Source organism: Capsicum annuum, chromosome 3, assembly GCF_002878395.1.
Source record: "Capsicum annuum cultivar UCD-10X-F1 chromosome 3, UCD10Xv1.1, whole genome shotgun sequence".
Taxonomy (NCBI): domain Eukaryota; kingdom Viridiplantae; phylum Streptophyta; class Magnoliopsida; order Solanales; family Solanaceae; genus Capsicum; species Capsicum annuum.
In genome coordinates, this window is record NC_061113.1 from 175,411,149 (window position 1) to 175,426,544 (window position 15,396).

At 36.6% G+C, this 15,396-nt stretch overlaps 1 protein-coding gene across 11 annotated transcripts in view; it reads left to right on the top strand.

Moving 5' to 3' along the window:
• Positions 1–14,047, top strand: part of LOC107863541 (polycomb group protein EMBRYONIC FLOWER 2) — a 63,892-nt gene extending 49,845 nt beyond the window's left edge. For all 11 annotated transcript variants that reach the window (XM_016709502.2, XM_047408449.1, XM_016709499.2 and 8 more), the window contains 4 exons: positions 1,959–2,042; positions 6,004–6,083; positions 12,296–12,385; positions 13,706–14,047. In XM_016709502.2, the coding sequence (XP_016564988.2) occupies positions 1,959–2,042; positions 6,004–6,083; positions 12,296–12,385; positions 13,706–13,829 (378 nt within the window). In that variant the 3' untranslated portion in view covers positions 13,830–14,047. The remainder of the gene's footprint in view (positions 1–1,958; positions 2,043–6,003; positions 6,084–12,295; positions 12,386–13,705) is intronic.
• The last annotated feature ends 1,349 nt before the right edge of the window (positions 14,048–15,396 follow it).

The following is a 15,396-nucleotide window of genomic DNA, read 5'->3' on the forward strand; positions in this document are numbered from 1 at the left end:
GGTAGTAGGGGTTAGGGGAGGGGAGTAAGGGTGGGATAAGAAAAAAGCTAACTTTTGTTTGAAGGGGGGAGTTGGTATGGGTGGGGGGTTGGGTAGCGGAGGGAAAGAAAAAAGTTTGAATTTTTTTTTAAAAAATTTAATGTTTTTTTTAAGGGAGTAGGAGTTTAAGTTTCGGGTTAGGGGATGAGGTAAAAAAAAATTTGAAATAATTTTTTTGAATGGGGGTGGTAGGGGGTGGGTATCGGGGTTAGGAGAGTAAGGGTGGGGTAAGGAAAAATTTAAAATTTCTTAAAAAATAATTTTTTAAAATTTTTTTTTTTTTTATGCGGGGAGGAGGTGGTAGGGTGGGGGGGGGGGGGGAGGGGGAGGGGGACAAGAAAAAGTTTGATTTTCTTTTTTAAAAATTAAATATATTTTTGTAAGGGGTGGGGGTGTTGGGTAGGGGGAGTAGGTGTTTGAGTTTTGTATAAGGGGATGAGATAAGAAAAAAAATTAAAATATTCTTTTTGGATTGGGGGTAGTAGGGGGTGGGGTGGGGTGGGGTAGGGGATTGGGGGTCGGAGTAGGGATAGGTGATTTTGAGAGTTGTATGAATATTTAACTTAAGAGTGAAGTTGAAAGAGAGTTTTGGAAAATGTTTTCCTTACTTTTCGAAGGGAAGTCATTTTCCTTAGATTTGAGGAAAATAAGTTGATTTGGAAAATATTTTCCAAAATCTTTAAGCCAACCAAACATGAGAAAATTGAAAAATATTTTTCAAAAAATATTTTCCTTCATACCAAACACTCCCTAAGTGTCCAAGTTTGTCAAATGAAATGTGGATACATAGGCATCCTTAAGATACCGAAATGATTGCCATTTCAAATGAATAATTATTCATACTGTGAGAATTAATGGAGAAAAATATTATTCAATGGTGTGTTTACATAATTACATCAAGACCCTATTTATAAATACTATTGTACAATCCTTTTTCAAGTAGGATTTTGTATATACTATTTCTATTTCTACTCATATTCTAACACTCCCTATCAAGCTGGTGCATACAGATCATATGTACCTAGCTTATTACAAATGTAATTAATACGAGGACCGGTGAGAGACTTGGTGAAGATATCTGCAAGTTGATCACTTAACTTCACAAATTTTGTAACAATATCTCCTGAGAGTATCTTTTCTCTAACAAAGTAACAATCAATCTCTATGTGTTTAGTCCTATCATGAAATACTGAATTTGATGCGATATGAAGGGTTGCTTGATTATCACACACAAGTTCCATCCTACCAGGAGTTTATCCATTTCCAGGGCTAGAACCTGAGACCTTGGTTAAGGGTGGAGGGTCTCAATCCATCCCACCCCTTGGTCGTAGTTGTTAGCCATTTAGATTACTAGCATATCTACCAATGGAGTGTCATAATTCAGCAACTTAAATTATTCAATGATTAGGACTTCAATCTCCAAGTTTCAATTTTATTAAAAGCCCTACCACTGAAGGCTTTCCCATTGCAAATTACTGCTGATATTTGTGGTCATACACTGGCACATAGGGTTCATTGAATTCGAAAAATTATTTCCATGTTTACTTTTCATGTTTGCTGTTTAAACAGAGATGTGATAAAATTTTTTCGCTTACTTCAGGTATCATTTGTGGATTGTGTATAATATATGATATTACTTGGAACTAATCGAAGATCTATTGTAATGACAGTTCAATATTGGTTTCCATTGTATGTGGTGATTTCCATTTGAGCTAGCCCTAGTCTTTGGGGGTCTAGAGGTGAATTATATTGCTGAATGTGACATGGAGTTAAATAGATTTTGAAATGTTTGTCTACTTGTATGGATGTTAAAATCTTACGAAGAGCTGAGGTAGCGAATATATGGCATTAGAATTGTTGGAAACGATGGAGAGTCCTTTTAACTAATGTTCTTAATGAAAATTTTTATTTGGGTGAAGCCCATGGCCCTGGAGCAAGTTTTATCAGACCGAGACAGTGAGGATGAAGTTGATGATGATGTTGCAGATCTTGAAGATCGAAGGGTATGCAGCATAATTGCATAAATTGATCTTTATTCTACTATGCATTCAAATTAGTTGGCTGACTTTTTGGGTTCATTTGTCCTGATTATCTTGACCCTCCAAATAAATGGAAAAAACTTGTTCTTTTAACTTATTGAATTAACCATATATTCACCTTAGTGTAACATCTTCTTATTGAACTTGCCCACTTTCATTTATAATGATATCTATTTTAAGAATATTGTATTAAATTAATTTATTATGCCATTCAAAATTACTCTCTTCATTTCAAATTTTGTTAAATTGTGTCGTGTGCATTTTGACTTGAGGATAGTGGGATCAAATCTGTAAAGGGTCTTTTGAACACCAAACAGGACTTGGAAACCATAATCTGTTTACAGTGACGGGATTATTGACTGGACTACTATCTGATTTTTGTATACCAGGCTTATGGCCAGATTGCTTCTAGAGTTTTGCAGTAACCTTTTCTTAACGAGCGAACCAGATTTAGTTCAAGGAACACCCTGTTCAACCAGTTGATATTTTAATTGCACAAGTGCTGCACCTATTTCTTTTAATAATTGCATGGGCATCCTACCTTGATCATCAGTCTTCACAAAGCTTACACACTAATAATTTGATCGTCCAACACAAAGAACTTACAACAAAGGCAGTATTGGCGAAGAAGTTACAGCAACAGCAGTGGTATAATAATTCTGATAAATGAAGGAGAACATGTAGAAATGAACAATTTGAAGAAAGAGATTTTAGTAAAAATGGTGAAAGGTACGGCAAGTACGTCCAAGGAAAAAAAGAGCTACCAAAGCTACGCGGATGCCCCATTGCGTAGGTGTGAGAGACTAGCATTGGATGGCTTCATGAGGAGTAGAAGTAGGCCGAAGAAATACTGGAGGGAGGTGATCAGACATGACATGGAGCAGCTGCAGTTTACTGAGGACATGACCCTAGATAGGAAGGTGTGGAGGTCGCGGATAAGGGTAGAAGGCTAGCGGGAGGGTGTGGGTTGTAGCAAGCCACCAGGAGAGATCTTGTGTAGCCGGGTTAGTAACCTTAGGTCTGTGTCTATAGGTGTCTATGGCAGTGAGTATGTGTTACTTATACTTGGGTGTCCCATTCATATTTTCTCAGTTGCTACCTGCTTATTTCGTGTTGCTGTATCTCTCGTATTTTCATATTGCTCGGATTTACTTTTTATTATTCCTTACGCCTTTTCTGTTATGTATTCCATCTCCTTGTCGCTTATTCTTTATCTTGAGCCGGGGGTCTATCGGAAACAACCTCTCTACTTCTTCGAAGGTAGCGGTATGGACTGCGTGCATTTTACCCTCCCCAGACCCCACAAAGTGGGAACACACTGGGTTTGTTGTTGTTGTTGTCATTTTGGCACTGCAATCCCATTTAGTCTCCCCTCAATATCTCACCTCTCTTGCAGCTAAACCTGCAATGCATGTGTTCGGTCTTACTTCTACTTATTTGAAAACCTTTTCTCTCTAAGGTGTTTCTCTATAGTTATCCTCGCTAGTTTCATCATCAACAAATAACATACACCATGTAACCTTCTTTTGTATTGTGTGTGTTAGCTCGTCCATAATTGGGTGAACAAGTAGGGACTCAATTCCATACCCTGGTGTAAACTTAACCCACTATTACGGGAAACTCGTCCTTATCACCTATCATTGTTTTCACGCTAGTGACGGCTACTTAATACATGTTCTTTATGGCATTTATATTTTATATACTTAATATGGATCCCTTTCTTATCCATCACCCACCAAAGGACCTTGCGTGATACTCTATCATATGCTTTCTCTAGATCAATAACTACCATGTGTAGGTCTTTCTTCCTTTCGCTATAGATTTCCATCAATGTTCTTGGTAAGAATATAACCTCCATTATAGATTTGCTAGCCTTAGATCCAAATTGGTTCTCCTTCACTCTTGTGTTTCAGTGTACATTCTATCACGCTTTCCTAGAGTTTCATATATGATTCGTGAATTTAATGCCACAAAAGGTTGCACAACTTTGAATATCTCCTTGTTCTTATATATCAGAATCAGGGTACGCTTTCTCCACTCATTGGGCATCCGACCTTTTCTTAGTATCGCATGAATAGTTTGGTGAGCCCTTCCACTCCTACACCTCCAAGGCACTTCCGAACCTCTATAGGGATATTATCTGGGCCACAAGCTTTTCTGATCCGTATCTTTTTCATGGCATCTTTACCTCTGGCTTTCTAATTCTACGAATATATCTAAAGTTTCTTCCACTGAAGTGTGTAGATCTAAAATGTTATTCTCCTGGTTCGTGTTGAATTATTGATCAAAATAGTCTCTCCTTGATCTCGTTATCTCCGTCAACACTTGTTGAGAATCGTCCTTAATACACTTCACTTGGTTTAAGTCCTTGCCCTTCTTCTCTCTTAGTCGTGCTAGTTTAAACAATTTTCTCTCCTTCATCTGATGATACAAGCCATTTAGAGCTTCCCCTTGGGCCTTACTAATAGCCTTCTTAGCATCCCTCATAGCTCTCTTGTATTCTACAAAAGCTTCTCTGTCCTCTGCTTTTGGTAAGAGAAGTTGCAGAAAAACTGGAGAAATCAAATGCAGAATATTTACCAGATCTTTGAAAAAAAGTGGCGATATGCCTATGTTGCTTGAACTCTTCAAAAATGTCAGCTGTGTCTGTCGGTTCTCCAAAAGTAGTGTACTTTTGGAGAATCCGACATGGGTGCGGCATCGAAAGTGAAGAGTCTGCGCAGCTTAAAGATTGGCACTTAGTTGCTCAGACTCTTCAAAAATGTCAGTTGGCACTTATGTTGCTCGGGCTCTTCAAAAATGTCAGTTGGCACTTTGCTCGGACTCTTAAAAATGTCAGCTGTGCCTGTCGAGTTCTCCAAAAGTAGTGTATTTTTGTAGAATCCGACATGGGTGTGGCATTGAAAGTGAAGAGTTTGTGCAACTTAAAGATTGGCACTGTGTGGCGGTGGAGGAAGATCAATGTCATGGAGGCAGACCATCATCAAGAAGTTTGGGAAGAGAGATCAATGCAGGGTCTTTTTTGGTGGGGGTTGGGGGGCTTGAGACGGGTCATTGTCATTGAGGGGCTAGGACACGAGGAAGGATATAGGTAGGGGAGACGGGCAAATTATTTTCTCACACTTACATGGAGGAGCATTTTTTTTTTTTTGGGGGGGGGGTGTATTCTCCCTAATCTCTTCTTGAGATTACTTTATCTTCTGTATTTTTACGCAGCACAACCAAAATGGAAAAAGAACAATGTATTCTTCTTTGGAGGCTTATCATAGGACCAAATGTCTCTCTGGATATCTTGGTATTAATTTTACCTTTCACTTGCTCATCCTGGATGGACTATGTATTTAGATTTCTTTATATTGTATCGGTGAGTTATATTGTCCCATGTATGCTAGAGTGTTCAAAGTTATCAGCAAGCCATAGCGTCCATATGACTTGCTGCTGATGCTGTTGTAATTTTCATAAGAGTTGCGTGCTTGAATTCAAAATCTCATGTAATGGCGTAAACACTTTGATAACTGGTAAATTTCATTGATCTAAAGCATGTGTACGTTATTGCTTAACTAAAACCAACGTCTAAGCATCATTCTCAAAAAGAAAAAAAGATGTTGCAGTTTTAAGAGATTGCAGATTGCTATCTATTCATACAAAAATGGTACTTTGAAGGGTTTGGATGACTATTGACTACTGGAAACCAACTAGGGAAAGTGTTCCGATGTGTGGTTGACTTGATGGTAAATATTTTATACCGAATACTTGTTTGACACTTAAAGGAACTATGTTGTCTCAACATGAAATTAGGCAGAAACATGAAACTCCTTGAACTTGTCCAAACAACTGCCTCAAAATGTAGTCAATTGAAGGGGCAAGATTTTGATTGTCGAAGATATTTGAATAAGTCCTTCAACTAACTTCAGACATGTTACAGATGCTTGATGATTTTGTGGATGTGACCAAAGATGAGAAGCAGTTGATGCACCTGTGGAACTCATTTGTTAGAAAGCAAAGGTACTGTTCTGTTTCGTGTCTGGTTTTATTTTCTTATATGGTTTTCCCTATCATTATTAAGATTTAAGGATATTGCGAGGTTACTGTGATATGGAGATGTGTGCATCTTCTGCTCTTATTTTTGTTTGGGTGAAGAGGGAGGGCTGATGAAGTAATAGATGGTGGGTTACTTAAGAATGTAGTAGAAGTGCAACTCTCTGCAATTAGCTTCTCCAGAAATACGTGGAGTGATACAAAGGTAAATCTCATTTATTTCTTTAACAATGTTTAGAAGAGAAGTGTCACGCCCCAAACTCAAGGGGTGCAACTGGCATCTGATGCCAAAACTTAGGCCCGAGTCGACCCTGCTGAACCATTTGCCAATGGCGCAAAGCAGCCTCACACAATCAAGAAAACAAAAAGTATATCTCGGCTTAAAAATAAGCCCTTGGCCAGTGACGCCCCTGTCAACAGCCCTACAAAGAAAACAACTGCTCCCAACAGTCCGTATAAAGCAGTAAATCGGTAGCACGCAAGTCCTCTAGGAATGCATAAATGCTATGTGGGCCGTCGAGGCAACCATGATCTCTATACAGAAACTTAAAATGGGTATGTAAAATATAAGCTAGGCGAACAAGCTACTGACCTATTCACAACAAAAACAAGGACGGACTAGAACTAATCAACATCCAAGGCCAAATTGGTCACCATCATAGCTATGCAACCAAACAGACTAGTCCGCAAGCCTCTATGAATTACAATACTTGGCGGGATAGGGACCCTACCTACCCTAACAGCAAAACAGGCAAACCTCTGAGACTTTGGCGACCCCTGGATGGGAAGAAGTCAACCAATCCACTGAAAACTCGGTTGTGCTGCCCTGCGGGTCTGTCTAGTCATTGCTCCGGACCTACAGGCATGGATGCAGTGCCCCTGGGCAATGGAGTGTCAGTACGAAATAATGTACCAAGCATGTAAGACAAGATGAAAACTGAAATTGAAGTATCAGGAATGAGCAGAAAGGGCAGGAGTAAAACAGAAGTACACCACCTTACCTTCAATAAATAACATATAAACATGTAGCAACCAATAACCTGACCTGGCCCACATAAGCCCAGCAGGTATAATCAGCACACAATCATCATAAGCCCTAACAGTCGCTAAATACCCTACTTTCCCCCTTACTGGACCACAATGATCATCTGAACTGAACTGAACTGTCTGAATATATAGGTGCCGTAAATCAAAGATCATTGGCCATGCGGGCGCTCCATAATAATTATGACCCACACCTTTAGCCAATTTAGCTCTTAATACAAGATCATTCAAGTGAGTTTTTTTTTGTTATTGGGATAGGTGAATTCTTATAGCTTGCCCAGCCCGTAGGTGTGGCATGCCTGTTCCGTAGGCTCGATATATCAGTCAGTCTGTAGGCTCCAAAAGTATGTAGTGTCGGTGTCTGTTGAGGCCAAAACAAGCACATAGGCGGCAACCAGACGATAAAAACATTACAACAATAGCAAGTAATCACAGGCGACCTCAGTACAATCATAATATGCTTTTCTAGGCCGCTAAGTAAGGAATAGAGTGTTGTTGATAGATACGACTCCCTCTAGTCCATATTAAGTGAGTTTTTGGAACTTTTTTCATAGTTCAAAATAAGTGAATTATTCAATGTTCTAAGGAATTGTTGGGATTTTTTTCCATATTTACCTTTCCCTCTAAAGATATATTCTTAGCTAAACATTTTCTAGGAGAATTATGGAAAGTATTATTTAGTTTGGGAATAATCAAAAGGGAATTATGGAAAGTATTATTTAGTTTATGTCCTTAAATGTTTTACTTGGGGGGTGCCATAACCCAAAAATTCACTTAATCTGGACTAGAGGGAGTATATCACACTGTGGTAGCCAACTTAATAGTATAAGGTTACATGTAAAATAACGATGATATACGTATAACAAACTTTGGCCTTCAGAGTCATGCCAGAAAGCAGAAAGGAAGCCTTAACATACCTTTCTTCTGAAGCTTCAAAGGTGTCTCTATGAAGCTTGAACAACCAACCGTAATACAAGAAATGTGAGAATCAACACTGCAAGAACGAGCCATAGCCAATCGATAAGGAATTAAGGTTGTCATTAAGACCAGCCCACTTTAACTTAACGAACGACATTGCAATCTCGACAAACCCACAACTAATAACAATAACAAGAAGCTATCAGCATCTCACAAGAGCGGTGAGCTCCCAAGACAATATAAAAAGGCGTACTTCATGATGTTCAATCCGACAACCATCGTATGTGACTCCGCAGAAGCAGCACACCTACCCTCAGTCCCTCCAACACCTTAACACCATCAATATACAGCAAGAATGACTCAAATTAATGAGACAAAGGGGCTGCCCGGAGACATGGTATCCAAAATACCGCTTTGTGGCTCGGAAATCGATAAAAAGGAAACTAGAACGTGGAATTACGAAGGAGGGTCATAGGAGGAAGATTACTCCGACAAAAAGCTTTGAAATTCCAAGCTAAACAAGTTGTTAGAAGGACCCACCATGCTGCTATGTTGGGATTTCGCCAAAACGCAACTACAAAACGTTCCTGATGTTACCAACGATATCCGAACTTGGAACTAGCTAAAAATCAATAAGAATAAGGTGAGATCTTACCTTAAAAGTCCCAAAACCTAGCTGATGCCCGTAAATGCTCTCAAGCACCCCACAATTCTATTTTGCAATGAAAAAATATGTCAAAATGGAACTTTATACTAATTTTGAGACGACCTGGTTCTGCCTAGATGTTCCGCGGTAAAATAGTCATCACTTCTTACTCCAGTGTGGGATTGACGAACGGTTTAGTGCATTGGAAACTAAGAGTCATAGACCTTCGATTTGGTAGGTCGTGGGCCCTCTAACTCTTTATAGATTGGGAGAAAATCTCCGAGATATTTGATCCAAATTTTTAGAGGATTTATAAAAGTAATTCACGGTAACTTTTGCCGACTTTTACTTCACAACGTGCTTGACTTCAAAACTTAAAATACGACCATTGTGCTATTAGAATATCTCATAACACATCCTTCTTAACAAAGTAAATACTCTTTAGTTTTGTCCCAAAAGTACGGGTTGATTTAAACGTTCAAACGGGAGGGGTGTTACAAGAAGGGGGTGAGAACCTGTTTTAGGTATAGTAGACGGTCTAGTCCACCTCTCTCTTCCACTACATTTATGCTACATGTAACCAAAAACAGTACTCCTTCATCCTATTTTATGTGGCACCCTTCTTTTTAGTTACTCTCAGAAAAGAATGACACGTTTCTATATTTAGTAACAATTTAACTTTAAAGTCTCATTTTATCGTTAATGAGATGATTTATAGTCACATAAATATTTGTGTTTTTTTTTTTTTTTGAAACTTGTAACGGTGTATATTTCATATATCAATACTTTGAGGAGTACTGAAATCCTATTTACATGGGAGCTTTCAGAAAAAACTATAATGCTATGTCTATAGTCAGTCTTAAATATCAATTATAGAAACAGGATCATTATATCTGATTACACCAGAAAGAGAGTCAAGATACAGTTCCAACTTTTTGACCTATTGCATCCTATTCTCTATATTCTCAAAACACCTAGAGTTTCTTTCCTTCCAGATTGTCCACCAGACCTGTTTCTATCCTTAGCCAGCAAGCCCAGTTGATCCCAGCTTTGCAGTGCTTCTGTAATCTTCCCAGGCAAAGGCCAGGAGATGCCTTTGAGGATTAAGAATAATCTCCATAGTTGTCCTGTAATCTCGCAGTGTAAGAATAGATGATTGACAATCTGATCTTTTTGCCCACAGAAGTAACACCTTGGGACTAGTGTTGTCCCTCTTCTCATCTTGTTTTCCTGTGTTAAAACTGCCTCCTTGCTAGTAACCATACAAAGCATGATACTTTGTGGGGTATTTTACTTTTCCAGATGCATATCCAAGGCCATCTGACTTGCTGCTGGTTGTGTTGATCAACCTTTTATAGACCTTGTTTACCTTGAAATTTCCTGCATCACAACCCTGCCATCTGAATTCATCCTCTGCATCTTGGAGCCCACTGATCTATTGTACCATAAAACTCAGCCACTCTTTGTACTTCCCAGTCATTTAGTTTTCTTCTGAAGGTGAAACTCGAACCTTCAAGAGACCACAACTCTGCTATGGTGCTCTGTTGTGAATCACCAAATTGTGATTGTCAGTAAAAGAGTTGTGACAGGTTCCTGCGTCATGCCAATCATCTTTCCGGAGATAGTAATATCTCCCCATTGTTCACTTTGATCTTGGTGTTCACCTTAAAACTCCTCCCATGGACCTCTGATTGCTCTCCATAAGTTGACCCCAGAAGGAGTGTTAATTTCCTCGGACAAACATTTACTCTCTTCTTCATACTTCGCTTCGATTACCTCTTCTCACAATAACTGTTTTTCTTTTGCAAACTTCCAAAGCCACATCATTCTCATAGCTTGCTATCGGGAGCGTATCTACAATTTTAATGTTGTGGATGATCCCTTAGTTAGCAGTGGCGGAGTCAAAATTTTAACCAAGGGAATTCAAAATATAAAATGTAAATACGCAAAGAATTCAAAGGGTGTTCAATATCTACTATATTTACATAAAATATAATTTTAACTATCTATAAATATGTATTTTCCACCAAAGAGGGCTCAAATGAATCCCTCGTACCTACCTGACCCTGCCCCCACGTAGCTACCAATCACAAAATATAAGTGTAGAAATTTAACACTTGTCATAAAAGGCAATCATATTTGATAGCAAAAACAGTCAATAAGAAAAACTACAAAAAATGTTATCTTGGATAAAGGAAAAGTATTTTTTTGTATAAACTTTTTTTTTCAAGCAAAAGTAGCAAAGGGCAGCAGTACAAATAAATAAGGAAAGAAGAGTTGGTTTTGAAAATTAAAAAAAGGAAGTGCTGAGTGGGAATTTAACTTGGCACTAAAGCAATCGAATGACCTTAAGCACCCATCGAGAGCCACTGCACCAACCAGACCACTTGTTTAGTGGGTGCTCTCTGTTAAATGTTATATCATTCTAAGTAATTTCTATATGCATATATATAGTCCAATACAAGGTTAATGGATGCTCGAGCACCTAGAAGACTCTGTGGTCTGCCTTGCTTGCTATGGTTATTTAGGTTCTTAATTCCAAGTCCCCCGTTCTTTTTATCTACAATCACTTCCTCCCATTTAACCAAGTGGAAGCCTTTCCATTCTTTGTTCCCCTGCCAGAAGATGTTCCTCTGGATGCTGTCTAACCTTTTAATGACTCCCTTTGGTATGGGGAATAGAGATACCATGTATGTTGGCATGGCATCCAAGATTGAGTTGATAAGAGTTAATATACTGTCTCTTCCACCTGGTCAGTTTCCTTTCACACTTCTGAATCACATTGTTCCGAATTCCTGAAGACCTGGACCTGGCTTCCAAGGGTATTCCACGGTACCTAGTATTGCATTTAGAACCTCGATGTTTGGCACCTCATTGATGGGGTACAAAAAGGTTTTGCTCCAGTTAATATGAGATTAGGAGTCCAGAAACTCCTTCAACTAGCACCAGACCCTCTGTGGCTTATTTTAGACCTCAAGTTTTAAAATTCTTCCTTTCATTCTCAACTCCGTGCCAAGTCAAACGCCTCCACATAAATTTGGACCGAGGGACTATTATTTGGTGAATAGAGGGCATTTGTTACGATTGAGCCAGCTTGGTGGTTCAGTACGAGAGTGACAATCACCTTGTACCTTCATAGGAAAAATGAATACAAAAGAAGAGTTCATTGCAAAAGAAAAGGCTGTTCTTGATCTGATACTTTGAAATAGACATTTCATGAGAACTGGAAAATGTTGTGCCATTTAAGGGTTTTAGGAAACACATAACTTGCTTTCTCTGTTCTTATATTCTTATGAAGTTACACGAACTCTTCACTAAAGTAAATTGTTATGAAGTTGGGTGTGTCTTTCTCCCCGCTTCATGCTCAAGCAGACTGGTAAGACTATCTGATACATGCTAATATTGAGCAAAACATAATTATATAATGATGCAACAAAGGGCAACATGTGTGAATCTTCTCTTGCTGATTTACATACATGCTGGTGATAAATAATAGTAAAGGGATGCATGTTCGAAAAGTTCTGTTGCTGAATTCCCTTCTTGGCATTACATGTTCTTGTCATTGTGGCAGGGTGTTGGCAGATGGTCACATCCCTTGGGTGTGCGAGGCCTTTTCAAAGCTGCATGATCAGGAGTTTGCCCGAGCACCAACCTTGCGGTGGTAATTAATCTTCTTATTTACCTACGTCAAGATCTGTTATTTCTATTTGATGCTATCGAATTGGTGTATCCATGATCATTTATATTTTCCCGAAAGAAAGTGCAAAGTGCTCTGTTTTGTGTTGAGAGCTAATATTATATATTAGAGTGTTGGTCGATCATGGTGCTTATTTGGAGTCGATCATGGTGCTTATTTGGAATTTCTAAGTTGTATATCTTGTTAATTTTTTCTTGTGGCTCATTCATCATCTGGTAATTGGAATTGGTGTAATTACTAGGGTAGTAATTACACAATATTGGTAGTTACAATATCCTGTTTGTTTGCCGCAATGTAATTAGAGTATAATTACAAGTGTTCTGTTACGTTGCACAAGTATAATTACATAGTTATATTAAAATTTTAAAATAAAAATTAATTCTCAAAAAAAAATTTAGTATTCAACAAATAAGAGTCTTTATAAATGATATTAAGTAGGTATTTAAAGATATGTATTGTCTTCATAATATATAAGATCAAAAATAATTGATATATATGTTTTAAATTATTTGTTTTAATTAAATTAATCATAAAAACTAAAAGTACATGATTTGTAAGAACATTATGAAATGCATGTTTGTCATAAAGATTAATATTATAAATATAACAATAAAATTATTTAAATATTTGACAAAAAGATGATCTATCAATTCTAAACGAAAAATGAATGACATGCAATGTGAAGTAACAAGTCAATACTACTAAAGCAAATAAATTGGAACCGAAAATATAACATAAATTCAAAATTCTAAAAAAAAAAAGAGGTTAACATAATACTCTTATGTCAAATTTCAACATAACTTAAATAAATATAATTCAAAAGAAAAAAAAAAAGCATAAGTCTATAACTTCATTCAATAATGAATTCTACTTTTATTACTTGATTTGAAAATTAGATACTAACACAGTTATGTGAAATGAAGAAAACCAATAAGAAACAAATAATACGAGCAATTACACTAAAATCCATTTCCCAGGTGGCTTTCCAAACAGTCCGTCAGTGTATGGTAATATAGCAGAGTGGAAAACAAATTTATTGTTGGTGTTGACACATAAACATGTTTTCTCGGATCTGATGAAGCAGTAATAGTACTGTCAACAAACGTCTAGACATTTCATGGTGTAGACTGGTTTTCCTTCAATATTGTTGGCGTTGACACCATCTATAGCAGCATGTTGTCATGTACGCTACGTTGCTCATCATCTACAGTAGCATGTTGTCATGTACTCAACTCTGCTGTTCTTTAGTGTAGCTTTTATGTATCGTCTAATGTTTAATGGCAGGTGTTGGAGCTTATTCATGACAAAGCTGTGGAACCATGGCCTTGTTGATGCACGCACAATTAACAAGTGTAACCTAATATTAGAGCAGTTCCAAAACCAAGATAATGATTCTTCCAGAAGCTGAATACCCGTTCGACAATTTGTTATCATCTATGGATTTAGTGGTGATACAGCTTTGTGGCTGGATCTGCATCTTGGAATTTTCAACATTTGTTTTTCTGATGTTAATTGCGGCTAGATGACTTGTCTTTTAAGAGTATCAGATGCTAAATTAATATTTTACGGGGGATATATAGAGGCATCTGCTGCTTAAATTGGAAATCAATGATTTTCATTGTTCAAGGGCCCTGTTATATCTTGAATCTGATTCTTTTTCAATATCCAACTTACCATATACTCCTCAATGAGATGGTGCTTGTCTATAGCAAGTGACATCAATTTGTTAGGCAACTTTGTTTCCATTCACTTCCGCTTCACAATATATACACCAAAATGTTAAATATTCAGTGAAAGGAGTAAGCTTATGAATCAGTGGCTGGTATAATGATGGAAGCATTGTATTGATTAGGGGTGTACATAGGTCGGGTTGGTTCGTTTTTTATTAAAAAAAAATCAAACCAATCATGTCGGTTTATTAAAACTATAAACTAAATTAAACTAACATAAAATTGGTGTTCTTGGTTTAGGTTTCAGTCGGTTATTTTGGGGTTTTCGTCCTTTTTTTTTTTTTATAATCTTTAGTTTTTACAATTATATTGTGATTGAAGACTAGATCAAATATGTTTTCACTCATGTGCTAATGAAAATCATAATTATGAAAAAATGAGGAGTGGAAAAAACTCTTTTGAAGTTAAAAAGTGAGATAGAGTGAAAAGTTTAAGTTTTAAGTTTATATTGAGTTTTCAATCATTTAATTAGCAATTAATGAATAAATATTACAACTTAAAGGTCCAAAACTAAATATATGTAGGGCAAAATTCAAAAATAGCATGGTTATCCCCTTAATTATGAGTTTCATAGCAACAGTTTTATAATTATATAATATAGCAAGTTGTATTTTGTATTTTTGCGAACTGTTGCTACAAAAATACAAATACATATGATTTTTACTGGCCTTATGATATGTATTTTGTATTTTTGCAAATTGTTGCTACAAAAATACAAATACATATGCTACAAAATGTAATTTGATAAAAATATTGTTATTTTTTGTAATTTAATATTTAAGTATGCTACTTCATGGGCAAAATTCAGAAATAACATGCTTATCCCCTTAATTATGAGTTTCATAACAACAGTTTCATAATTACATAATATAACAAGTTGTATTTTGTATTTTTGCAAACTGTTCCTACAAAAATACAAATACATATGATTTTTACTGTCCTTATGATTGATATGTATTTTATATTTTTGCAAACTGTTGCTACAAAAATACAAATACATACAAATACATATGCTACAAAATGTAATTTGAGCGTTGTTATTTTTTGTAATTTAATAATTAAGTATTCTACTTTATGTATTTTATATCTCTACATCTACTTTCAAATTATTGAAAATTACTAAATTAGTTGAAAAAGTATTTAAAAAGTAGATTATAATTAATATTTTATGTATAAAAAAATTTGAATATTATATATATATATATATATATATATATATATATATATATATATATATATATATTG